The sequence below is a fragment of the Meriones unguiculatus genome, chromosome 8 (genome assembly GCF_030254825.1).
Source record: "Meriones unguiculatus strain TT.TT164.6M chromosome 8, Bangor_MerUng_6.1, whole genome shotgun sequence".
In the NCBI taxonomy this organism is placed as follows: domain Eukaryota; kingdom Metazoa; phylum Chordata; class Mammalia; order Rodentia; family Muridae; genus Meriones; species Meriones unguiculatus.
The window spans coordinates 5,057,235-5,083,219 of record NC_083356.1 but is presented as its reverse complement, the minus strand read 5'-3'; the positions used below and the strand labels follow the sequence as shown (position 1 = coordinate 5,083,219).

The following is a 25,985-nucleotide window of genomic DNA, read 5'->3' as shown; positions in this document are numbered from 1 at the left end:
GCAGGGCCCACAGAAGGCTGTGAGCCTCTCTTCTCAGTGCTAGAGGCCCTCAGAGGTCAGCTGGGTCTAGAAGCTCTGAAGGAGCATAGGTAAAAGATGTTAATGAGAGAGGAAAGCCGAGATAGGGCAGATAAGAAACAAAGAGCCTGGGAGAAAGGAAAATGAAGTTCCACAGAGGGGGAGCCTAGGGTGAACTGGAGCCTGACAGAGGTCAGAGGAAAGCCTGGAGGTGTTCCACGGGAGAGCCACAGAGCCCGGAAACTCAGCGTGACACTGGGACCACGATTCTAGATGTAGCTAAGAGTTTGATCCACTTCTCCATCCCCAACAGCTTTTCATCACTGAGACAAAGGCAGGGCAGGAAATAAGCTGGGTGACTGCTCTCCTGCTCACACTTGTTCCCACTGTGGCACAGATGTAACAGAAAAGACAAAGGATTCAAGTACCCACCAGGCCAGGCCCTGGGCTAGGTATGAGGTGAGGATTGGCTTGGGATCCTCAAGGTTCTCTTGCCCAGGACACAGGGGCAAGAGCAAAGAAAGACCTGGATTCGCAGGTGGTGGCAAGTTCTCCCACTATTCAGCCAGGTGGCCTTTTATTTGTTTGTTTGTTTGTTTGTTTTTGAGACAAGGTTTCTTTGTGTAACCTTGGCTGTTCTGGCCTCTTTCTAGATGGGGTTGGCTTTGAACTCACAGAGATCCGCCTGCCTCTGCCTCCCGGGTGCTGGGATTACAGGCTTGTGTAACAATGCTCAGCCAACTGGTTAGTCTTAAGCAAGCCATTTAAGCCTTTTCCAAGCTAGTCTTATCTGTAGCCTTCAGGTGACAAGCTCCCCTTGCCTGCTCACTGAGCCTTTGAGCAGAACCTTGGCACAGGGTCCGAATGGACTATCTGGTGCCGACAAAGGCAAGAAGGACTGCTCAGGTACAGCAAGTTAAAGACAGTTGGCTGGTACTGATCTACAAGCCACCAGAGTCTTAGGACCCAGCACCACTCGTGCCCAGGAAGTTGCAGGATTGGCTCTGTGCTGTGCCAAGAAGCCCACAGAACAGCTACCTGGACTAGACTGCTCACAGAACTTTCCCATGGGGTGTCGATACCTCAAGCTTGGGATCAACCTGTAGAACAAGGGGTTGGTAGGAGGAACATTCTGTCTAGGAGAGAAAGTTGTGTCGCTGAGGGAACGAGAGAGAGCGACATCTCCCACAAGGTGTTGGAAGAACACAGAATAAAGGCTAGAACAGAGCAGGGGTTCAGGATGCCTTACAGTGACATCGAGAGGGATAGCTTAAAATGTCTTGGTTATAAAGGAAGCCATCTTGATAGAATGGCTGCCGGGTGCAGCTGGGAGAGAGAGCGAGTGAGCTGCAGAAGCCATGATCGGGATGGCAGCACTCCAGAGCTGAAATTCCCCAGGGCCTGGGGCTAGAGGCCCCGGAGAGAAGCAACATGCAGGGACTGTAGCAATGGGGCCACTCTGAAACACTGTGGTAGGCTTTGAACCAGCCAGGGTGCCCACAGGCAGATGAACGGGTGAAGAGAGCATTGTACGGACACACACAGAATGTTAGTCTACCATAAAAAGAATAAAACCCTGTCATTTGTGGCAATGTGGATGAAACCTGAGGATAATTACATGTTAAAATTAGCCAGGCACAGCTAGACAAATACCACGTTCTCACTCATTTGTGGGAGCCTAAGATGTCAATATTATAAAAGAAGAGAATAGAATAACGGTCACAAGGCACTGGGAGTGGGGACAGAGACAGCGGGTACCTGTTAAAGACATTCCTTTGCGGCGATGGAGGTGGTTCAGCATTTGATCTAGAAGATCTAGGTTCGATTCCCAGCACCCACATGGTGGCTCACAGCCATCTGTAATTCCAGTTCTAGGGAATTCAACACTGTCTTCTGGCCACTGTGGGCAACAGGCACAGAGATGGTGCACAGGCACATTCAGGGAAGACACACGTGTAAGATAACATGTAATTTTTTTTTTCCAAACACAAACTTTAGTTTGTTTCCTGGCAAAAGGCCAACTGCAATCAAGTGAGGTGAACAAAGGCTCATGATCTTATTGTCTTCGTAACCGAATCGCCTTAGAACTGGATCACTTGGCCCTTTCTCGTCTTATCGCCACCCAGTTCAAAATGCTTGCATCTCTTAAGAGCCTGCTTTCTCCTCGATCTGCGGCTGGGCTCAACATGCTCAAGTCTCAGCACGATCTTCTTTGTACTTTTAGGCTTTTTGTGGAAAATAGGCTTAGTCTGCCCACCAGAGCCACTCTGTTTCCTGTCATCACGCCGCTTCCCCTGGGCATACAAAGAATCTTTGCCCTTCTTGTGCTGTGTCACTTTGTGGGGCTGGTGCTTGCCACATTTCTTGCAGAATGTCCGTCGGGTCTTAGGAATGTTCACCATGTTCGCGTGAGCGATATCGGCTCAGAAAGCCATGTAATTCTTCAATAAGAGAAATTCCTTCTTAATTCAGGAGACACTTCACAACTAGAAAGAAGCCCAGTGAATCTCGACATACACAGATTTTAAATGTTTGGGGCGATGGAGATCCTGACTATTCATATATGGTCGTTACACGCTGCACCAAGTTCTCTGTCTGTACTGCACACAAATGTATCATACAAGCAAACACATCCCCAAGCTAGCTAGGACCACTGAAAGCTGCGTGTGTGTTCAGGACACCAGTAATGCTAACAGGGGATAAAGACGGTGCACCTCCTATGCGCAGAGTGGAAAGCTTCTATGTGTATTCTCGCTGAGCTCCTTTGAATGCCCTCTCCAGATGACACTGTGGTTGGCTCCCCCAGCCTCTGTCACACTCCACACCACCGTGCAGAAAATTGCTATTTTGATAGAGTCTGCTCTAGTCCCCTAGTGTGCGGAAAGGACCCGGTTGATCTGGGTCAACTAGGCTAATTCCAGGATCCACACAAGAAATTGGTTTTCCTTTTTTGTTAAAGATCTACTTTATTTTTTAGGTGTGTGTGTGTGTGTGTGTGTGTGTGTGTGTGTGTGTGTGTACATGAGTTCAGGTGTCTGCACAGGCCAGAGGCATCAGATCCTCCTGGACCTGGAGTTGCAGGCAGTTGTGAGCTGCCTGATGTAGGTGCTGGGAAAAAGGCCTCAGGGTCCTCGGCAAAAGTGGCACATTTTAAACCTCTGAACCATCCCTCCAGCCAAGAGAAAGTTGTCTTCTGGGTTGGTCTGTAAAAACTATAGGGCAAGGGGCTAGAGGGATGGCTCAGAGGCTAAGAGCACTGGCTGCTCTACCAAAAGTCCTGAGTTCAATTCCCAGCAACCACATGGTGGCTCACAACCACCTATGGTGAGATCTGATGCCCTCTTCTGGTGAGCAGGAGCACAAGTAAGCAAAACACTGTATATGTAAATAAATAAATAAATAAATAAATAAAATTGAATTTGTAAAAACAAAAACTATGGGGCAAAGTTTGGTTTAACGGCAGGGAAGGAAAAGCCCTCCCCCCCCCCCCGTCTCCTTGCACAGGATTCATGCGGGCATTTTGGATTTGCAAGGGGGCCAACATCTACAGAAGGCGGGGCCAAGAGAATTACTGGACACACACTAAAGCTTGATCAAGTTGTCCTGAGCCTCCCAGGACTTTCAGATTCTAGTTCTGTGAATTAAAGCCCTTTATGAGAGTCAACTCGATTTAGTTTTCATGAGACTAGGGTATATGGCCCTGCCAGTCTGGTGGTCACAGGCTGCTCAAGAATTGTCTGTGTCACTCCTATGTTGTAAAAATTGATTTCAACCTAAAAAACAAAAGTAAACTCGGTCCCATCCCTCTCTGGCGACTTCACAAAGGGGGACATATAAGGGAATGGGCATCTGAGGTTAGCTCAGCGTTGGAAAAGAGCGTCCCCATTCCTGAACATCTGACTTCGCAGTGGCTGAGGCCAGCGGCCCAGGGCTTGGGAGACTGCTAGTGCCAATGTGAGGGACTTGACACAGGAAAGCCTGCCATCCCATGCTCCTTAAGTTGTCTGGTCCCCGGGCCTCAGTTTCCCCATGTGCAGTGGCTGGGCAGCACTAGGCAAGGGTCTCCTAATAACATTCTAGAATTCCCACAGGCAGGCCTCCAGGCCGCGGGGCTGGCCGAGAGAACAGAACTGTGGCTGTTTGTCAGAGCTGCACAACAGTGAAGCCCATTGAACCCGTCTGTGGTCTCCTGCAACAGAAACAGCCAAACGGCACATGTAGAAAAGGAAACTTCATCTGTGGGGCTGGTGAGAGGCGCTGAAAAAAATATGCAGCTCTTGGGTGCTATCCAGGGAGAGCCAATTTTCAGTCCACAGGCTGGGATGACCATGTGTCCCGACAGGCTACACTCAACTTCATCCTGCCACAGCCAGAGGGAGGATGGTGACTGTGGGCAGGCAGTCCTTATGGACACCGTGGGATAATGAGTCCTGTGTGGTAGAGGTTCTCTAAAGACCTTTCATGGTCCTGGTTTTGTGGCTTGTAGAGCAGCGATAACCCTTTTAGAAAAATGCCTTGAACAAAATCTGAGGTGCAGTTCATTTTTTATCAATTTAGTGTTTATTTCATCAACTTAGACTGCCTTTAGCAAACTGTGAACCCAGAACTGAAGGGGTGTGGGGTCTCCTTCCCTGGGGAATCCTTGCCTTGAGGCCAGGATGTAGGGAGATGGAATCATGAGACTTCTAGTGGCCACTCTCTGACCTTCCGCCCTTCATTTTCTCTATGAGCTACCAGTGTTGATGGAGTGACCACTGTCAGTGCACCTTCATATCTGAAACCCCATTTGGAGTTCCTGCCGTCCATAAGGAAACCAGATGATGTCAGGCATACAGATAAGCGTTGGAAATACTATGGCTGAGGAGAGCGAGTGGGGTACAGAAAAGGCAAGCCAGGGACCCCTTAGCATGCCATAGCTCTGGTCTCAAAGCTTGCTAGTGGCACAGCTGTCACTTGAACCTCCTTCCTCTGTGGAGGTGATGGCTCCATGTCGTTCTTTGGCTAAGATAATGTTTACCTCCCCTCCTAAATCTTAGAGGTTTCACAAGTACCACCAAGGTAGGCTGCCTGGTGGGGTCCAGAGGTTGTTAGAGGTAACTCCAACAGGCCCATCATTGGGTAAAAAAGTGAGAAAGGCACAGCCAGAGACCGAGCCAAGAGGCGTGTGGTGGGGAGGAGTGAAAGAGCTTGAGTGTGGCTTTGTGTGTGCCTGAGGGCAAGGCTGCATGTGCAAAGACGCACGTCGCTCCCTTGCACATTGGTGGGACAGGACTAGGTCTACAGGCCAGCCTGAGAGGTGCTTTGCGGCTCCTGGAATGAATGGGCCTCTGTCTTCAAGGCTATGTGAGCCTCTGTGTGTGCAGGTCCCATTAACTCCACCTCAGCCACATGTAGAAAGGGGAGAGGCCTGAGAAGCCCAAAGTACACAGTCCTGATTTTAGAATGAGGCAATATGCAGAAGCTACCCCATAAGCTGCAGCTCAGGAGAGCATGTGTGTTGGTGTCTCACCCGGTGTTTTGCTCTCTCTTCTGCTAATCTTCTCTTGAACAGGCTCCAGCAAGGAAACTACTCGTATGGCCATGTCAACTTCAGGTGTGCCCTGCCCGGCGTCTGGGATCCTGAGTGTGGCTTTCTCCTGGCTCAGTTTCAGCATCCACTTTGTATGCTCCTACTTCCAGTCAGCCAGCAGGCTTCACTTGCAGTTTCACAGTTTTATCTTAATCAACAGGCAGGCTCAAGTCTGGTCCAGGGCCCATGCTCCCATTCCCCCTTCCAGACCTCTCTGTGTCCAGGCCCTTGTTGCCCTTGGCGAGGGTTTGTTTAATGGAGTGACTCCTGTCTGGGAGCAGCCTGGAGCACAGGACATAGGGAGATGGTTGTCCAAGCCTGTGTTTTTTTTTTTTTTTGTTTTTTTTTTTAAACCAGCAGAGCCAAACCAGTGATGGGCTGGCTGGGTGCCTTCCTTATTCCTCCAACCACCATCCTGGCCCTAATTATCAATGGCCTCTGGTTTAAGACTTCTAGTTATCCACTGGAAGACCTCCTGGGTTGGAGTCTGGTCCCCGACATGACAGAATGGAGATCTGCTTTCTGAAGAATTAACTGGAGGTGACACAGGTTCCTGGGACCAAAAAACAGACTCATGGAGACCAACAACATACCCCAGGGCCTGGCACAGAGTGGGACCTAAAGGAGTGAGTGGCTGAGTAGAGGACAGAAGACAGGTGGATAGATGGATATACAGATAGAAAATAAAGAAATTTTCATAAACATCTTACCTCATATCTTGACCCAAATATGGGAAAGGCTTAAGTAGAGAGGGCACAATCATTCTATCGTGGTATCTAAAGTAATGTTCTCGGCCCAGAGCCTTTCTGACATATTTATGAGACTACTTCAGAGGTAATATGAAACTGGCCCGTTCTCCATCTTACGTCTACTCCTCTGGATGCCTCTCAGAAAGGATGCTGTGCCCACCAGAAAAGGCGTGGTGCGGCTGGGTGAAGCTGCAGTCAAGTGAAGTGAGCAGCAGGTGATGGGGGGGGGGAGTAGCTCAGGCTGCCAGGAGCCATGGAACTGACTATGGCACAGGGCTGGTGCTAGAGCAAGATGCACCAGGGGACAGAAAGCTTCTTGTCCTAGTGCAGGAGCCTGGCACACTACAGGCAGTGCAGTAAATACTAACCCAATAAAATGTTTCTATGCCTTCTCTCTGGATGTAACCCCCAAACCCTTTTCTAACCAGTGTATTAGATTACTTGGGACCCATTTCCTGGAGGTAGAATGAATCAGGATGAGTAGCCCAGCTGAAGGAGAAAGGGACACCAGCTCTTTCTCCAACTGCACTTAGGAGTGCAACCATTCCCTTTGACAGACCTCATAGATCCCTAATACTGGGAGTCTTAGGGAAGGAACTTGCTCTTGTAGTTACTATTCTCTGTGAGCCTTCCCTCTAAATTACATCTTGAAAGCCTCTCGGTTTGGGGTCCAAAGAGGCTTGCCAATCCCCCTCCCCGGCCCCACTCACTGAGTCCCATGTTCTAAGCAAATGCAAGAGAGCTGTGGGCTCAGGGCAGCCAAGAAAGGCCCTGTAAGCCAGGGAAAACAATTAAGAGCAATTACCATCAAGAGAGGCCTCTGGTGAGGGTGGAAGCCATCTGTGATGAAAAGTGGCTGAATGATTTGAGGAGTAGCAGAGGGTGGGGGAAGGGCTGAGAGGGCATTGCTTTTCTTTTCCAGGTCAGGACTCCTCCCCCTTAGCTCCTTGAATAAAACTTCCCTCACAGGGCAAAGGGGTTTAGAGTGTGTGTGTGTGGGGGGGGGGAAGTGAGGGACAGAGGGAGGGCATTCCACATTCCTGAGATTCTCAAGCCAGGGCAGAGGAAACTCCACACTGACAAGAATGAGTGAGGCAGAGGTGGAAAGACAGAAATGTCCACAGGGTGTTTTTTGAAGGTGGGTGGATGCTCTTACCTATTGCAAACCTTGCTTGCATCCTGGGCTAAGGCCGCCTGGTGACTCTAATTCATCACCCTCTAGCCTTAGGCTAACCTTTTTTTCTGAGTTAGATGAGACCAAAGAAACTATTGGATAGGTAGTGAAGAGAAAAATGGGTCTTGGGGAAGGGCGGAAGGGAACCCTGTTACCACTGGCCTGAAGAAACCAAGAGAAAAGTAAATTCAAGGGCAGAATGATTCTCCCTTTCCCTTCACCCTCCCACACTATGGTGAAAAGCTGAGTATAGACCCAATCTCATTCCCGGGAGAGGAGGGGTTGGGTAGATCTCAGGAAAGGCTCTCTGCCTGGGTTTCAGCTTCTTTGGTCGTGTCAGGTGTTTTCCCTGTGAGCATGCAGCAGCGTCTACACTCTGTCTTCTCACTTCAGAAGTGGTGACAGATTTGTAAGGATTAGTGAAGCAATGCATACCAAGTGTTTGGCATGTAGGTATGAGACCAGGGTCTTAAAATTTATAGTTAGCATACTATCAATGCTATTGGAAAATGGCTTTAGCTGCTAAGCAGAAAAGAAACTGGAAGAACTTGGATTAGGGGCCAGCCTGGCACCTGGCAGGCTTCGAGAGGCTGAGGGCAAGCCTGGATACATAGTGAGTTCCAGATCAGCCAGAGTTCCTAGTGAGACCCTTTCTTCAAAACAAGTATCAAAGCGAAAGTTCTCAAAAAGGAAGCCAAGGTAACAAGGTACACACTACAATTCCAACATTTAGGAGAATGAATCCCAGCACTCAGGATCAAAAGATGACTATACTGTGAGACTCTCAGAAAATGGACCCATGGGACTGGAGGGCAGTTAAGAGTAGCTACTCTTCCGAAAGGCTCAGATTCAATTCCCGGCACCCTTCTAGTGGCTCACAGCTGTCTGTCACCCCAGTTCCAGGGGATGTTGCCCTCTTCTGGCCTCTGCAGGCAATAGGCATGTACAAACATATATGCACGCAAAATGCCCACATACATAAAAAAAAAAAAAAAAAGGAAAACTACATTTAAACAAAGCATAAAACACAACAAGAAATAAAAATGGTCAGCTGTGATACACACTTGGGAGACAGGGAGGAGGATCAGGAGTTCAAAATCACCCTTGGCTACATAAAAGACTCGAGGCCAGCCTGAATTACACAAAACTGTTGTTTCAATCAACACCCCACTTGGAGATGTCCATGATAGCAATCCACTCATTCTTTCAACCAGTCTGTCTCTTTCAGTTGTTTTAGACACCAGGAGTGTAGACGTTTTAGGAAGAGGTACTTAACACGAATCAGTTCCTAACACCCAGATGCTGTTAAGTACAGAGAAGAAAACTGAGTGAGGAAGCTGTAGACTCAAGGTATTCCGCTAACAGTTAGCGGAAGCAGTGAGATAGAGTGCTTGCTTGTCAAACAGTAGCAAAAGGCCAACATGGTAACACCAAGCAGCATGGGGGAGGAGTAGGTGATACAGAGAGGTGCTGAGCCAGACGTAGGGTTTCGCCAGGCCTGTAATGGGCTCACAGTGACTGTACACAGGAGATGAAGGTCTCCCCTAGGTGTGTCTGAGAAGTGTCTGGTGCGTGAAAAGCCAGCACCCATCCCCTTTCCTTCGGAACTTTCTGCAGAGCCACTAGCAGGTACCACCCAGGAGTGGCTGGGAAGATGTCTTTTATGGACACTGGGTACGGGCCCACTCTGAGAACAGTCTCCTGGTCTGGCGTCAGGTGGAGAAGAGTCAGGCCAGTTATCTAACCATAACATGGTTTATAGGGTTCTTTCCTCACTCCAGCCATTATGAGAAGTTTGAAAAACAAAAACAAACCTTAATCATGCCTAAAAAACCCAGAATTCAAAAACCTGTCCAGAGACAACCTGGGCCATCCGAGTCCAACAGACAAATGTTTCCACGGGGCTTCCAGTGGCTGTTTCCTAGTTCCACCCTTGTGAGCCTGAGCTGTACCGAGACAATACGGTGAGAAAGGGGTGCAGGAAAGCAACAAGACAACAGTGAGCAGTCGCTCGGAGGAGTCCTGGCTGGTGCACCTGGCAGCTCTGCAGACAGGGTTAGTTAAACAAAACAAAAACTCCAGAAAGCCTCAGATTTGCATGTTATTTGTGTTCCAGGCTTCACTTGTGGGTACGCAGAATGAAATGAATGAATGAACAGTATTCAGTCTCCTGGTTAAGAGATGGATTCAGAAATCCAGGCCACAGTGAGGATCCAATCCCTGGTCCTGTTTGGGTCTGCACACAGAAGGGAGATACCTATGTGTATGTGTATAAATACACATATATTTCATAATCGTATATGAGGAGACAGAACAGTCTCAGGAAGAAATATACTACTGAGTCCAGGGAGTCCCCAGTCAGAGCACAGAAGCAAAATCCACAGAATTTATTTTAAATAAATCAATTAAAAAAAAACAACAAAAAAACCCTAGGAGTCACATATACAGATAAAGGCAACACCATCCCTGACACATCTACCTCCATCCTTTCCTCCACTTCAGCTAATAAGCCTGTATTCTCCACAAGGTATATTTGTGTTTGCTTAGCCTCCTGGATCAGGCAAACTATAAACTTACAGACTCGAAGACCCTGAGGACAAGGTGGCTTTTATTTCCTTTGTGAAACTATCTTTTCTCACCCGCCAGGACCCCTAAGTTCAGTGCTTGGCCTCACACTTATAAAATACCCAGTGAGTTTCAGGTAAGGCAAGTGCCTTTAGAGGGCAAGACAAAGAGAAAGGGACCCATCGTCTGAATATGCAAGGGGTATCCTTGTCAATACACAGGATGGAAGAGGAACCTACCTACAGGGTTAAGAAGATGCTCTGATGAGCCTTGTGGGGTAGAGCCCGAGAACCCCAGAGGGCAGCATGCTGAACTAATGAAGTGCTTTTGTTGAAGGCCGAGCGCAGCACTGTTGGAGAGCAGAGGGAACGCTCTGGGGCTACAGCATTTGGAAGTTACGATGAGGAGCCAACCCTTCCTCACACCCTCACAACACTAGTATTCTAAAGAAAAGTTCCAGAGAATGAGCCCCAGTGCATCCTTGACAGAATAGAGCACAGAAGCCTGCGCTCCTGGCTAGAGCAAACTACCAATCCATTCTCCTGGCCTTGGCAGTTGGTTGCATGCTCTGGCCCGCCCCGCTGAGAAAGGCAGATGACAAGACCAGCAGGGGTAAGTTAGGCCATTCCCTTATTAGGACTACACAAGTCCGACAAGCGTTTCAGATAGTGAGGCCGGGGAGGGCTTTAAAGCAGACCTGGGCGTCCACACTTAAGAAGACTGTACTGAATGAGGGCGCCCGGGCAGAACGGAGCCCGCGCTCTTGGGCGCCTCTCTCCCATTTGCCTTACCGAGCAGCTGGCCCTCACGGATAAGGCCGTCCTTAGCAGTCAAATAATGGATGGCTGTTCCTCAGCTCAGAAGGAACAAGGCCTGCACCTAGGTACGCTGGATGCAGCAAGGTTCTCGTGTAGCCTTGATGCTGCCACCAAGCCCGTGTTGATACTGACCTTCAACTTTAAGTATCTTACTACACCTGGCAACTGGCCATGCAGACAGAGCAAGGAAAAACAAAATGAAGCAATCAAGTGTTAGTCACTTTTCACTCTGATGTTTTTTGAAAGATGGGAGGTTAAGATTTAAAAACAAAGGAGCTCTTTAATGAACCCTCTCCTTCTTAATCTAGTGATCGATCGTAGCATGGGCTGTGTGAAAGTGGGTGGTGATGATGGGCAGGCTGTGAGATGGATGGGTGCCAGGTTATCTGCTGTGCCCTTGAACCATTAAACACTAAAGCCAGCAGTGCTGAGGGCAGTGAGCAGGAGAGACTACTATGACTACACTGGCTAAGAATAGAAGGACGTGCTTGTCACCCATAGGAGACTGAACTGACAGCAAGTTGCTAGGCCTTATGATGGAAAGTAACTACACCGAACCCAACACAGGACTCCTGGGAGCCACAGTGAGTCTCAAGTGATCGACCGGATTAGCTTCCACACACCACAGCACATGTTCTCAAAAGGCAGAAACAGTCTTCTTTTCTCTGCACACAGTCCAGGGATGACTGCTGGGATTATGGGTTTTTGTTGAGGAGTATATAACTGCCATGTAATGCTTATCATCCTTCAAATATTTCTTTTGTAAGGGAGGGGAGATGGGTATTGAACACAGAAAAAAAGAGACAAAGAAGGAAAAAAATAGGCGTATTTCGTTTAAAACAACTTGAACAAGACACCGGTAGCATACTCTTGTCCATGAAATACAGAAACATCCTCAGTCTTGGTCATCAAAGCTCACTCTTGAATTAAGGAAGTTTCCAGATACTTGTCCTGCTCCTGCTGGCCGGCTCTCTAGGAATGGCCTACTATAAAGTCTGCATTTGGTTCCCATTAAGCTATCCTGCCACAGCCTGACCCTCTAGGGAGACACAGTAGCCTTAGGATCACTAGCTTTTACCTGAAACATTTAAACTGCACTGGAGAAGGGAGCCAGCTTCAGACAGCTCAATAATTCTATATTTAATTTGCAAAGTGCTTTTGTTGCATGTCTCATATTCTGCTATACATGACAATAAATATTAGTTGCTTTGGTCCATACAAAAAGTCTCTGAGAAAAATAAAACAGATACTGTGTAAAGGAACAAACAATAAACACAGAAAACTATCTTGTGGTGAGCCCCAGATAATAGTGGAAAAAAAAAAAAAAAAAAAAAAAAAGCCTGAAAAGCTAAAGCATGTCTTTAGATTAACAGCCTAAACTGCCGCAGTGTAAGCTGTCACTTAAATATAGTAAGTACCAAGAATCGGATGATATTCTAGGAGTCCTACTGTGAGTCTGCATGCCACAGTTTTCTAAAGGAGAGTGTAAAAGTTCCCAGCAACTCATAGAGAGAAAGCTATTTATTTCCTATGGAAAATCAAAAGAAAAAGCGAGGAAAGAGGAGAAGCAGCAAGAAAGAAACAAATGTACAAAGGGGTCTCATCCTCCAACATGCAGGGAGAAAGGGAAGAGGGAGGACATGGTTGCTGGAGTGGACACGGTCACATTCAGTTTAACAATGGAATATTAAAAAAAATAGTTGTTTTCAAATTGTAACTTGTGGTAAAACATAGAAAAATGTATACTAAACAAGCCTGGTATAAAACAGAGTAAAATTTTCAAATAAGCCCAAGGAGAAAGCACAATGCTGGAAGGGATGGGGTACAAGGGGAAGAGGGAAGAAGAGAAAAGATTTTATATAAAACTACCTATTACAATACAGAAAAAGTATAAAATGTTCCTGCCTTGGAACTTAAGTACAAAATGACACTGGCATTGGGTCATCTCACCATCTAAACCTTAGGAGCTCTGGGAGGGTGGGAGAGATGCTAGAAAGAACAAAAGAACTAGCAGTTTATCAGTCTAAAGTTGATCAGTCCAAGCTCCACCCATTTTTCAGCTGACACCATCATTTCCCTTGATAACCTTTACTCCTAAACCAGATTCATCCAGGTCTCAAAATATTCTTAGGAAGTCTACAGATGCCCAGTACACAGGGCTTATTGGGATCACTGTGTGCTGGGATTTGAAAGATGAAAATAAACCTGCAGACTAAATGGTGAACACATTCAGTCTCTTTCTCTTTTAAAAGCATATCCCTGTGAAATATATATTTCACATTGTGTGTGTGTACTATGTATGTATACACACATATAGATATATATGTATATAAAATTCTCTGTGGTTAGAAACATATTTAAACTAACTAGCCACAGACCAACTAGATCTGTATTCATCCAACTCTGGTGTTTGATGCTAAAGGCCAAGGTCTTTCTTCTTAGTCAGAAGCAGGCAACAGTGAAGCTGGGGCCTTGTTGCTGCGTTCAGCACTTGCGGGTGGGTCCTCCCACAGCACGTGCACACTGGCACAAAGGACTGCTTTCAACTTTAGGGTCTGCCAGGGCTTGTGCAGTGCGTTCAGGATGGGATGACTGTACCAGTGAGAAAACAGCTCTGAGGAAAAGCAGTTCATTTTCAAACCGGGGCACATAAACAGGAAGGTTCTGGAGGAGGGGACACAAGCTTGTGCCTCAGTGTCCAGTCTGCATCTTGGGAATCATGTGTTTGTCTACTTGCTGGTGGTTTTTATCCCTTCCTGCTGTCCTTTCTTTTTCCTACTTCTCAGTAAGGCCTAGCAACAAGAGTTTATATGAAACCAAGATTCTTCCGAGTTTCCCTTGGGCTCCTAGTTAGGGACTCAGTGAGGCTGGAGCCCTTTGAAAACAAGATGGCAGAACTGAAGTGAAAAGCACTCTCTTTCTTCAGCGTAGGGATGTCCCTCACCCCTTTCACAGCACCAAAGTTTCTTTGCAAAAATAGTATCTGAGATACAAAAGGAAAGGCAGATGTGCTTGTGAATGCATCTCGCCTGGTCTGGTCCAGGACCAAGGGCTGTACAGGAACAGGGGGTTAGGAGCAGCTGTTTCCAAGGTCTCTGGATGTCGATGGCAAAGCGCTGGTCTCCGACACTGCTGATGTCTGCTCACTGAGACAGTCTTCACAACAGCTTCCGGTGGAGGATCTCCCAGACCATTCGCTTCCGGAAATACGGCATGTGTTGCTGTAGGGACACAGACATATTCTTAGCGTTCTCTTATGTAAGTACAATACTCCTTTCTCCTTAAGGCTTTCGACTAACAGACTCGGTGACATTTCTGGTCTTCCAAACTGTTCATTCTTGGTTATATATAACTTGGCTATGTAGGCTGGCTACTAAATCTCTACGTGGACCAGGCTGTCCTCTAACTTATAGAGACAGGCCTTCTGCTTCTGAGTGCCAGGATTAAAAAAGTATGTCACCACTCCCAGTTTTCCCAAGGATTCTCTTAGACTCTGGGCTGTGACCCCATACAGGTATCTAAATTTGTAACTGAATATGGTTAAGTGTCAAAAACCTGAGGACAGTAAACATTTTCTGGACACACCATGTCCAAAAATGAATTCAGGCTCAAATGTACAATGAATCTAAGGTGCTTTTGGCAGAGCTCCCTGTGCTGTACAACTTCACTGCAGCCCCGACTCTGCACTTTGTGGTCTGTGACAGCACAGACTACCAACTAACGTCGCCAGAATCACCCAGTAGAGATTCTAGACCATGGTACATTATGAATGTATTGTTTTCACTCATGCATAACATTTTCTGCTCTTGTAGAAACATAACAGTTTAAATGTGAGAAACAAGGAGTTTTACCCCATTCCCACCATCAGTCCTTAGCACGTGACATCATACTGGCATCACTCTGTATTGTATTGTGCTAGAATTTTGATTTTAAAAATTACGGTTTGGGCCAGTGAGATGGCTCAGTGAGTAAAGACACTTGCTACCAAGCATGATGACATGAATTTGACCCTTGGGAGAAAGAGAGAAACAATTCCTACAAGTTGTCTTCTGACCTCCACATGCTTGTTGGTCCCTTCCCCCCAAATAATAAATATTTAAAAACTGCTGCTTGACTTGATTCTCACTCTGCGGCCATCTTGCCCTACACTGCCAGCACTGCAGTACAGCAACAGCATTCTCAGCATTGCTAGTTATAAAACCAAACTATCAATCAACTCTGAACAGCAATGGAGATGTGCTCTATCCTATAACATCAGCCAAACTCAATTCTTTATGCAAAAACAAAAACATCGATCTCATTTGTGTGCACTTGCTTTTGTCTTTAATCAACTGTAAAATTATATGTATACCAGAGAACTGTTTTAAAACAAATTCTTTGATTTATTATCAGTATATGTTTCATTTATCCATTTAATATAGGTGTAATGTAGAGTCATGTAAAAACTTCTTGGGTAAAAACGAATGGAAAATTTTTGTTTCCTTTTAAAGACTCTTTATGAATTCTTTCCTCACAAGTAGTGAGTGGTATCTGTGGAAGCAGAAGAGGGTGATGGTTCTCCTAGAACTATAATTACAATGCTGTAGATGGTAATGTGTATATATATATATATGTGTGTGTGTGTGTGTGTGTGTGTGTGTGTGTGTGTGCTAGGAATTAAACCCAGGTCCTCTGGAAGAGCTGCAAGTGCTCTTAAACCACTGGGCCATCTCTCTAGCCTCAGCAAAAGAAAAAAATGAAGCCCTGGTTGAGACAAAATCTAGAAAGGACACTGATTCAAACAGAAGTGAAAAGTAGAAAACACATCAGAATAAGCCATAATTTGTCTTAATCCACTTTGGCTCAGGACAATACGTAGAAAAATGACCAAATACCTGGTGAGATAAACAGACTAGATGCACTAATAAAAGGACAAGGATAGGAGCGTTGTAACAGGTGCATGCAATGTACCAGGGTCTAGTCCAAACCCTGAGTGCTTAACTCAGGGGAACTGAGGACGGCTTTTGGTTCCAGTTTTGCGTTTTCTGTAAGATTAGAGGTAGGTGGGGGAGATGAACAGAGCATAAAGCTTTCTGTTTAGCCCAAGACTCACTACCACACGTGACATGGGGTACCCTGGTGTGGACTGTCACTGTCTTCTTTTGTACAGTGTTCTAAGACACAGCCTGAAGCATGCAGAGGTCACCAGAGGCTCCGCAGAACAGTTAGAGAAGAAGGCAGCAGCTCTGCACAGCTTGGGTGTCAGGTGCCTAGGCTCTGCCCGGAAGGTCCACCTCACCTGTGTGAAGTTGATTGGTCTGTCTTTGGTAATACAGTCAGCATATTTGCAAGCAAACATCCCACAGTCACTTCCATTCATCTGCTGTGGAATTTCCTAAAAGACCAACAACACCACAATATTTTTGCAAATTTCTTTATCAATTTTATACCATTTCCCTAAATTTTGAACACATGACCTTGGGTCTCCTATTTCAGACAATAAAGTTTAAGAAGAAGGGGATTTTTTTTGTTTTTTGTTTTTGTTTTGTTTTGTTTTGTTTTTTTTTTTTTTGATGTAGCATTTTAGTCCCACCTTTGTGTTCTCCTTCATATTAATCACATGGGGAATTATCTCAGATTTTCATGGCACCTAATGGTATAGAAACCAGTCCTTCCACTAAGCATCAAATAGTCAACAAGTATTTCTCACAGGAGTAAAAATCTCGGTGAAACAGCTCAGCATTTAGAAAACAGTTTTACACAAGAAACACAATATGAGCTTTCCCACAAATAATTCATCTTCCACGAGGAACCAGACAAAGCTGAAGTCAGGCTAAACATGAAGCTAGGGAGCCCCTGGGAATCAACATCAACTAAAACTCTCTCCTCCCCACACACCCTAGTCTTTAAGGGCTTATCTGACAGCAAACATGAAATGTACCTGGCTTTTCTTGCTGAAGAGCTGCCAGCCATTGGTGTCAAACTCTTTCCTTTTCTTGTCGACACTTTCTTGCTTTAGGTATTGCCTAAAGACATTGGAAGAGAATGAGATGAGCTGTGTGCAGCTCTGATGGCTGCCACCATCCAAAGAAAGGGTATGGCAATCCTTGGAAGCCAACTCTTAAAACTCCCACCATCAGCTGACTCTGCCGACCCAGGAGGAATGGGACCTCTACCTCTGATTTTCCTGATAGGTAATATTCTTTCTAAAGTTCTTCAGTCTACTAACCTTTCTAAGGAACAATTTTGAATTATTTTTCTTGGCTTGTATGGTCCTTTTAGAGTTATCAATATAATGAATAATTTATTATTAAATTATATATATTATTCAAAATATTTTTAGCAGTTTCAGGGTATGTACTTTAACACTGGTAGTTTAGGATCTCCTAGTAAAAGCTCAATACAAACCTACAATTTAACAAGTACAAATTCAAGCTGGGCAGTGGTGGTGTATGCCTTTAATCCCAGCCCGAGGAGGCAGGTAGATCTTTGAGTTTGAGGCTACAGAACGAGTTTCAGGACAGTCAGGGCTACATAGAGAAAACCTATCTCAAAAAATCAAAACAAAACCCCAAACCAAGATAGCACAATATATTTAGAGGATTCCTCTCCAATTTTTATGTATGTGTGTTGTAGTATGAATGTGTGTGGTTATGTGCATGTGTTCAGACATATGTAGGTAAGAGTATGTGTATGGTGTGCTTGTAGAGGCCTGATCAAGGATGACATCAGGGGTCATCCTTAACCACTACCCAACCTTTTCATTGAGGCAGGGTCTCTCAATCAAATCCAGAGCTCACTGATACTATTAGTCTTGCTAGCCAATTTGCTCTGGGGATCTTTGTCTCTGCCTTCCAAGGATGGAGTTAAGCGGGAACCACGCACACACAGCACTTATGTGAGTCCTGGAAGTCCAAACTGTGGCTCTCATGTAAGAAGCCCGTTAGCCCCTGAGCCTCCCCCTAGCCCAAGAGGACTCTTTTTAAGTGAGTCCTTTTTACTCACTTTTCGGGAATCTACTCCCTCTGGCTATATACTAGTTGCACTACAAGCAACAGGTGTTTTAGAAAGCGAAACAAGTAGGGTATAAGGCATTTGCTTTCTAATCTCCAAGTGAGCCACTACATAGTGCGGCTCAATTCTTTCATTTAAATCTCAGACAGTTGACTTAAGTGAGTTCTGTTGACCGTATTTCTATGTATATCGTTATTCTAGCTTTTAGTGTGGCAAGACAGCAACTGCCCTCCTTAACACATATTGAAGTATTAACTTCACTTGATTTTAAAACATGGGTTTTCACTGATGTGACAATGCCATTAATCATGTCTTTGAAGGTATCAGATAATGAGTTTGGCTACTGGAAAGACAGAGAAAGCAACGGCAATTTCTTCTGTCCTCAACTCGCGCTTACAAGAGGATCCTGCAGGCTTCATTGTTAATTCCGCCCATAGAATCGTAGTAGGTGATGCTCTTCTTTCTGAAGTCTACAACCTGGAACAAGGCAAAACAGTGAGGACACCGGTGTACCATCAGCTTTCCTCCCTCAGCCTTGACCCTTCCCCAGACTTTGTGTGAAACTGTGACGAGTTTGGTGAATGTTTTGCATTATATTATGCTTAAGAACAAGTGTTTATTAACAAGTATTTATGTAGAGTGGTGCTGGAAGCCAATCAATTGGTGGTCTCTTAACTGGCCTGAAATATTTTTCTACAGCTCAGTTTCTCACTGACCAACAACGCATGATTCAAAGAAAATTAATTAACTATCTTAAGATCATTTCCACAGTTTAAGAAAGATTGTGACAAGATTCTCAGTTTGTCTTTATCTTGAGATTTTCTTTTTGGATTGATATCTTTAAATATAATTCAAAATGTATATACGCTCCCAGAGTCATAGAAACGCTACCCCCCCCCACAACACAAGGCAAGTCACAACTAGGCAGGAAGTAGCAGGCTGAGCTGGAGTTGGTGGCATTACGAACATGCTTTTTCCCTTTGTCTCAAGCTGAGGGGGCTAGATGGCCCGTAACTCCCAAGTCTAAGCATCTCCTACTGTGGATAAGAAATTCACTGATTTACCTGAGTTTTAGCCAAGTCACCACCACTAAGTCATACCTCCCCTATAATCAAACAAAGAAGTAGAACTTATAACCCCCATGTCTGTGTAGATTTCATGTCATCAAAAATAAAGGAGTTACTCACAGCTAGACACCAGTGTACACCCAAGTGAATGGGCACCAGAAGAATGTCAACAGAAAATATATCCACTTTCTTTGTCCACCGTTTTACCGCCTGATAACCAGCCGTTTTTAACTTAGTGAAGAAAAAGGTATTAAATGCATGTACACTTGGAAATCCCTTCTCTTTACTGCGTTCCATTAGCATATTCATGTAGAAATTGATGATCTGCAGGAAGACACAACACATTAGAACAGTCAAGACAGTGGAACAACAGGGAGAGAGCAGTTATTATACTGAATAATTAGCATGTCATTACCATATGTTTACGTATTATGTTATGGATCCCAACCAACTCAATGAATGCTTCAACAGATAGATTTAAAATATCCAATTTTTACTTAATATAAAGATTTTATTAATCATACTTCTGAAAGTATCACACAACTAAGCTAACTGCTGGAAACCAGAACAAATAGGCAGATGCTAGCTAGACTTGTAAAAAACTAAAGTTAAGGAGAGAGATGAGGCTTCAGAAAAAAGGAAACAAAGGAGCATAACAGCAGCTACTTTAATATCTTTATACGGAGCAAGCAGATCCTGGCTCAGTTCTTATTCTTCCCACACCCTTTTCTTTTTCCTCTCACTCTGACAATTTCCCTCTCCTTCCTCTGTGTTGAGACAGGGTCTCCCCCTGTAGCAGACTGGCCTGAACTCACTATACAGCCTAAGCTAGCTTCAAACCTGTGGTACATCTCTTGTTTGACAGCTGAGTGCTGGTATTAAAGACTTTGAATGTTACATGGTCTGTACAAAGAGAGAACCAAGCTCCACATCTGAAGCATAATCAGCCACACTGCAGTCGCAAACTGCTTAGGTTTCAAGCAGATCTAAGTGACTAGAAAATCATGAGACAAACTAGAAAAATACCTGCAATAGCCCAGCAATTTCATTTAGGAGCAAGACATGATGTAGTGGAGAATTATTTTTTGTTAAAGACCTAAGAGTCAAGTCGTAAGCATGAAGAATCTAGATGTTAGCTTTCTTGTCTCTACTGACTGCATTACTCCTTCAATATCAAGTATGAGTACAACAAATTTAAATGCTTGATAGAAGAGATGCACAATTCTTCTTGCCAACAAAGTAATGTCTTCTACAACAGTAACTATGCTGTCTGTGGTTCCGTGAGGTCCAAGACTCCCTGGTATTAAAGCTTAAAAGTTATTGGGCCCAAACTTACGGCATACTTACTAATGTGAATAGCTGAGGCCAGGCCAATGTCTGTCAACTAAAAGGAATGAATGGGCTAACTGAGCCACAGCTTGGAAATATGACTATGAAAACAGGCACATTTTTCAGAATGTTTTTTGAGGAATGGGAAAATGCCCCTGTCCTTTGACAAATATTTACACACCAGGATGCCAGAGCAGTGAGGCACTGTCCAACAGCAGGGAGCACTGCCAGGAACACACCCGAGCATGGTCTAGAGCAGAGAAAGGCCCTACAGATACAGATGTAGAGGCAGCTTCAGGGAAACTGAATGAAGAGCTCTAAGGCGACAGGGGCCAGGTCTGAAAACACGGTTCTGCCTAAGGCTCTGATTACTACGCAGTAGACCCCGAGGAAGCAGAGGACTTAGGTTGTGGCTTTTCTATGTGCAGAAGCTAACCAGTTCTTGGTTGTTTTAAATAATGAAAAGCAATCACAGTACAATCAGATGGTGTGTTTTCAAATATAGGCATTCAGTTTAACTGTAGAAAACAATGGTCCTAAATGATGTATCTCCATTTGTAAAAATAGCTTTTAACACAGGCATATTGGCCCAGGCAAGCACAGATTTCCAGATAGTAAACTACAATCTCTACTGAGAGAAAATTAAGTGAAAGGTATGGATAAGTTTCCTCTCAGAGAATTGGGTAGAATCTACCCAGTCTACTATGTTATCCAAACATGTTATAGTTACTCACTATACCAAAAGGTACAGTATATAGGCAGATAACCAGACAGTTACTGACAGCCAACCTTTTTGCATATTTGAGCAAGCAAAAAGAACTAAAGAGAAAGGTGAGAGAACATGGGCAGAGAGATAAGGATAGTCAAGCACACAAAGCCACGCAGGCACTTTTCTCCCAGGTATCTAGCAATGTTATTACCAGTGGAATCATTAGCTTGAAGCTTAAAAAGAGGCAGGGGTTTGACATGTTATATGTAAGTATCCTATTTTTCAGAAGGAAAAAGTTCTAAAAACAAAACAAGTTTTTACAAGTCAGTTTTTCCTCGCTCCCTGAAAGAACCAACTCTAATGCAAGACTGAGGAGAACAGAGAATCTTTTTTTCACTGCTGTGTCTTGCCTCCATCCAAGGTTTTTCTTCAAATGGTTTCTTCCCACTAGCTAGCTAGTTAATTAGGTCTACAGTATGATCTGGGTTACTTTCCATTTTCTTTCTATGCCAGCAGAGGGAGTTTGGTGGCCTTGATATTCCCTATCCTTAGCTGAGAATTTGCAATCTGATATGCAGGCTTAGTTTAGACGCAAGTCTCTCCCCTCAAGTGAGGAGAACTACCACAGTTCAGCCAAGACACAACACACTCAAAATAAGCTACAAAGGGAATCCTCCGTGTCATCTCACTGAGGGGGCCTGGGAATGAAGGAAAAAGAAATGAGAGAAGGGATCACAGTGTTCAAGATGAAAGAGAGGCAGTTAAGCCACAACGTTTGCTTGTATTCTATGAAAACAAGGGTCCCTTCCTTCTCCGCCAGCGAGAGCTCTCTCTTGCCATACAGGATTTTCTTAGCCTAGCAGATCTTGCATCCCCTTTGAAACAAGGAGCAAAAAGTACACCAGTCTGGGGTCTTGCTGTCTGTCCTGCCACTAAAGCACATCTCAAAACCACTGTTAGGTAGGCCACTTGTTAGCCTTTCTGGTGTGTACTTGCCTGCTGCCTGTGGCTGCTGGTGCCTAAAAAACTGCCTTCCTTCTCCTCCTGGAAGAGCCTGGCCATGAGCGTCTGCTTGTCTATGCAGCCTTTTTGAGGATGGGAAAATTGTTTACAGTGTCTTTGTTCCTTTTATATTCTATTTGATTCATTGCCAGCCTGAAGCTGCAAAGAAGCCCCTCGTTAAAGAAAAATTCTACAGTGTTTTCTTTTGTAATTAAAAAACATTTATTTTATGGATATGAGTGTTTTGTTTGAATGTATGTCTGTGTACCACTTCTATGTGGATCCCCTGGAGCTGGAGTTACAGATGGTTTTAAGTTGCCATGTGGGTGCTGGGAAGCAAACCTGGGTCTTCTGCAAGCTTTCAGTGGTCTTAAACACTAAGCTATCTCTCCAGCCCAGAAAATCCTACAGTGTTTTCAAACTAAGACTGGATAGAGAGCTGAGGAGGCCGCATTCCCCCACCCCAAATGTTACCATGGTAACATAAATGGTCACTGGTATTTGTATCTTTTTTTCTTGCCCAATAAAGCAGATAAATCTAGAAGTATCATATTCCCTAGCAGTGAGGTGTTGATGTTTGGCTCTTCCATGTCTACTCTGAATCCCAGTGCTTGGCTTAGGAAGAAATGCTCCAACAGTCCTGGGCATGACAAGACTCCTGATCAGACACTGAGACAGGAAAGTAAAGAAAAGCAGCACTTGACTATGGTTCAGAGCATCTGACCAAGATCTAGACTAACTTAGAAAATACAGCTTCCATGATTTTGTCCTCTTGTGTGTAAATTCAAGAACAAATGCTCAGAATTACTGCTAAAGTTTTAAAAAAAGGACAGACAGGCAACAACTACATTTATGAAGAATAATTACTATTTTCCATATGACCTTGCATAAGGTCCTGTTTTATTAGAGGGAGTTTGGGGAATATTCCAGAAGACAGCTATAATGATGTGGAAGGAAGCCTGTGTGACATCCTACAAACATTAGTTTCTGATGGTTTCATTCACATGGAAACATCACACCTGTCAGGTCTATCATATTCACGTAATTTTCTTCACTTAGTTTCTTTTCTTCTTAAATATATGATTTCTTCACTATTTAAAAAAAATCTACTCCCAGTTTTAAGTTTTGTGGGCTGTTTCCTCTCTACAGACTATTACTAGGATCAACCTATTGGAGAGAATCATCAACTCTGACCACTACTGGCCCTCTCACCCCCTTTTCCACTGTTTTGTATGTGTGGTGCTGAGGTTAAAACTCTGGGCCTTGTGCATGGTAGGTAGGAGCTCTAGCACTGAGCACTGGACTTCCACTAAATATTGTGTTCTTAAAGTTAGAATTCTTGACTAAAAAGCATGAGCTCCAGCTCTAGATCTTGATTCTGCGGCAAAAGATCCATGGAACATGGTGCTTCCTTATAGCCTTACTCTTTTACTTTCCACAAGCAATCAAATAGCAACACTATCTCTACATACAAGGTTATTGCAAGGCTGAAAGCTGAAAGACATCTTTCTCTTCAAAGATGAAGCTCACAAATAGGAGCCCAGCTGCTTTACTTCCAGCACTCTGTAGGCAGAGTCAGAGGCAGCAGCAGCGGCAAAGGCAGGAAGATCTCTTTGAGTTCAAGGCAAGCCTGGTCTACAGGACAGCTAGGGAGGGCTATCTATAGATACCCTGTATAGACAAAATCCAAAAAATAAAAAGAAGATAGCCCACATGGTTAGCTGTGGCGCCAGTATATTTGCTATCTATTATGTAGACTCTACCTTAATTCCTCCCTCACTACAGTGTAGATCATTTCGACTTGATATTGATATGGCTGAGTTTAGTCACATATTTGTATGTTTGTGCCATTTCTTCTTTGTATCTTTTTCCTTTTGGGTTTTTAAATGCACGTTGGGTGTGCTGTTACTTTTCTTTTGAGATTCCATCTGCATACTTGGGCTGCTTGATAGCCTCCTAGAACTCACTGACGGAGTTCTTTCTTTTTCCCTAGCTCACCCTGGGTATCTATTGCTATATCTCCACAGCCACGATTTTACAGACCAGAGCATATCTCCCTTATTTCACTTCTCTCAGGGACAACTGATGTACTACTGCCTTCCTACAATGTATGAAAATAGTTTTACATGTTTTGTTTAGTATAATTAAAAAAAAAAACAACAACAACAACAACAACGCTCAGGCCTTCAAAGAAGCAAAGACATCTAACTGACAGCAGGCCTCTTATCAGAAGGATTAACACACAATCTTAAAATTGAATGGCTTCAGAAGTCATGAAACCCAGTCTCTAGGATTAGTAGTTGCTAGTACTGACACCCACTTGAAAACCTTGCTCTCCGTGCCCACTTCGCATCTACTTTGAAGGTGAATTCTCTTTCATCTTATTCTCCTCTTTTTAGATATTACTAATGACTGGTTTCTTGATCCAGTATAGAAATCTCCATCTACAGTATCAATTTTTTCAGTCTTTTATTGTGTGTCATTTCTGTAGGATAGTCAGTTCCCACATTCTATTTTTGAGAAGTTTTGTTTTCTTATGTGGCAGTAGAAATCTCAAATTAGACCTTTGAAACACTATAGAATTTAATAAGTTCACTTATGAAAATAAAATTGAAAATATACTGAATAAATAGGCACGGAAATTGGAAATTGTTTTTTTGTTTTTCAAGACAGGGATTCTCTTTGTATCCTGGCTGTTCTGGAACTAGCTTTGTACACCAGGCTGGTCTCAAACTCACAGATATCCGCCTGCCTCTGCCTCTGAGTGCTGGGATTGCAGGTGAACATCACCAATGCCCGGCTTTTATTTTTCTCTTTAAAAAGAGATCAGGGCCAGGAGTGGTGGTGCATGTCTTTAATCCCAGCACTGGGGGTGGGAAGGGTGGGGGCTGAAGCAAGTGGATCTCTGTGAATTTGAGGCCAGCCTGGTCTATAGAGTTCCCGGATAGCCAGGGCTATGTAGATATGCAGGATTTTTGAACTTTATTTTTATTATTACACATATGTATATATGTATGCATGCATGTATGTATGTATGAACATAGTCATACCATGGCAGACCTGAGTGGAAATCAGAGGACAACTTGTGGGAGTTGGTTCTTTCCTATTTGTGGGTCTTGGGGACCAAAAGCAGGTCATCAGCCTTAGCAGCAAACACCTCCACCTGCTTGGTCACCCCTCTTGCCCTGGGTTTTCTTTTCTTTTTTTCCCTTCCATTCCTTCTCTTCTTTTGGAGTACTGAGGATTTTCTTTGTTTAAAAACTGAATCTGATTCTTTTCATTTCCTAGCTCTTAAATTATTTTGTCAATGGTAAGAATAATTTATGAGTTACCTTGTTTTGCAGAGAATTATTTAATACATCCTGTAATACTAACAGGACACACAAAACAAAAATGACTATTTACAAGAATATTTGAGGGAAGAATAGAATTCAAAAAAACATGAGCTACTTGTCAAAGAATGAGTTTTCATAATTGCTGAAAAAAGAATTAAGTATAAAATAAACATTAGAATTTAAGTATATCTAATAGCTCATCAAATGCTAGCTATTTAAGCCCGAGAAATATGAAACTTAAAATTGGTGCTTCTTAAAATATTATCATCTTGAAGATGCGGCTTTACCCCTGCTTTGCAAGTTAATGGTCTGAACTCAGAAGAAAAGCACTCCCTCCAACACTATGGGTAGGAGTGATAGGGATAAAGTAGAGAAGGGATCTTTCTTTCCCTGCATCTACACTATACCATGTAATTTCCAGTAACTCTGCATGCTCTAAGTCCAGCCTCTGATGGGAACAGGGAAAGGAAAGTATGTTCTGATGAATGCTGTCTCTGTAAGGAATCTGAGGTAACTGCCACAGTAAAGGACGAGAATTTAGCTTATATCCTCCTCACTGCTGCCCCCTAGGTTTAGCATAATGTATAACAAACAGGCTACAATCCTTTTTTGGAATAACTGACTTTCTTCTCCAGTAGTGGCAGGAAAAGAAAAAAG

General features: G+C 44.2%; 2 protein-coding genes across 7 annotated transcripts in view; both read right to left on the bottom strand.

Annotated features, from left to right (window-relative positions):
• Nucleotides 1–2,029: 2,029 nt before the first annotated feature.
• Nucleotides 2,030–2,435, bottom strand: LOC110560082 (large ribosomal subunit protein eL42-like). The gene has a single exon (XM_021655807.2). It carries the CDS (start codon nt 2,418–2,420, stop codon nt 2,100–2,102), a length of 321 nt encoding a protein of 106 aa, XP_021511482.1. The 5' UTR covers nt 2,421–2,435; the 3' UTR covers nt 2,030–2,099.
• A 7,433-nt stretch (nt 2,436–9,868) lies between these two features.
• The window catches only part of Senp1 (SUMO specific peptidase 1), a 50,890-nt gene continuing 34,773 nt past the window's right edge, over nt 9,869–25,985 (bottom strand). For all 6 annotated transcript variants that reach the window (XM_060388700.1, XM_021655817.2, XM_060388699.1 and 3 more), the window contains exons 14-18: nt 19,074–19,277; nt 18,284–18,363; nt 16,814–16,898; nt 16,172–16,267; nt 9,869–14,114 (exon numbers count right to left, since the gene is read on the bottom strand). In XM_060388700.1, coding sequence (XP_060244683.1) covers nt 14,052–14,114; nt 16,172–16,267; nt 16,814–16,898; nt 18,284–18,363; nt 19,074–19,277 — 528 coding nt within the window. In that variant the 3' untranslated portion in view covers nt 9,869–14,051. The remainder of the gene's footprint in view (nt 14,115–16,171; nt 16,268–16,813; nt 16,899–18,283; nt 18,364–19,073; nt 19,278–25,985) is intronic.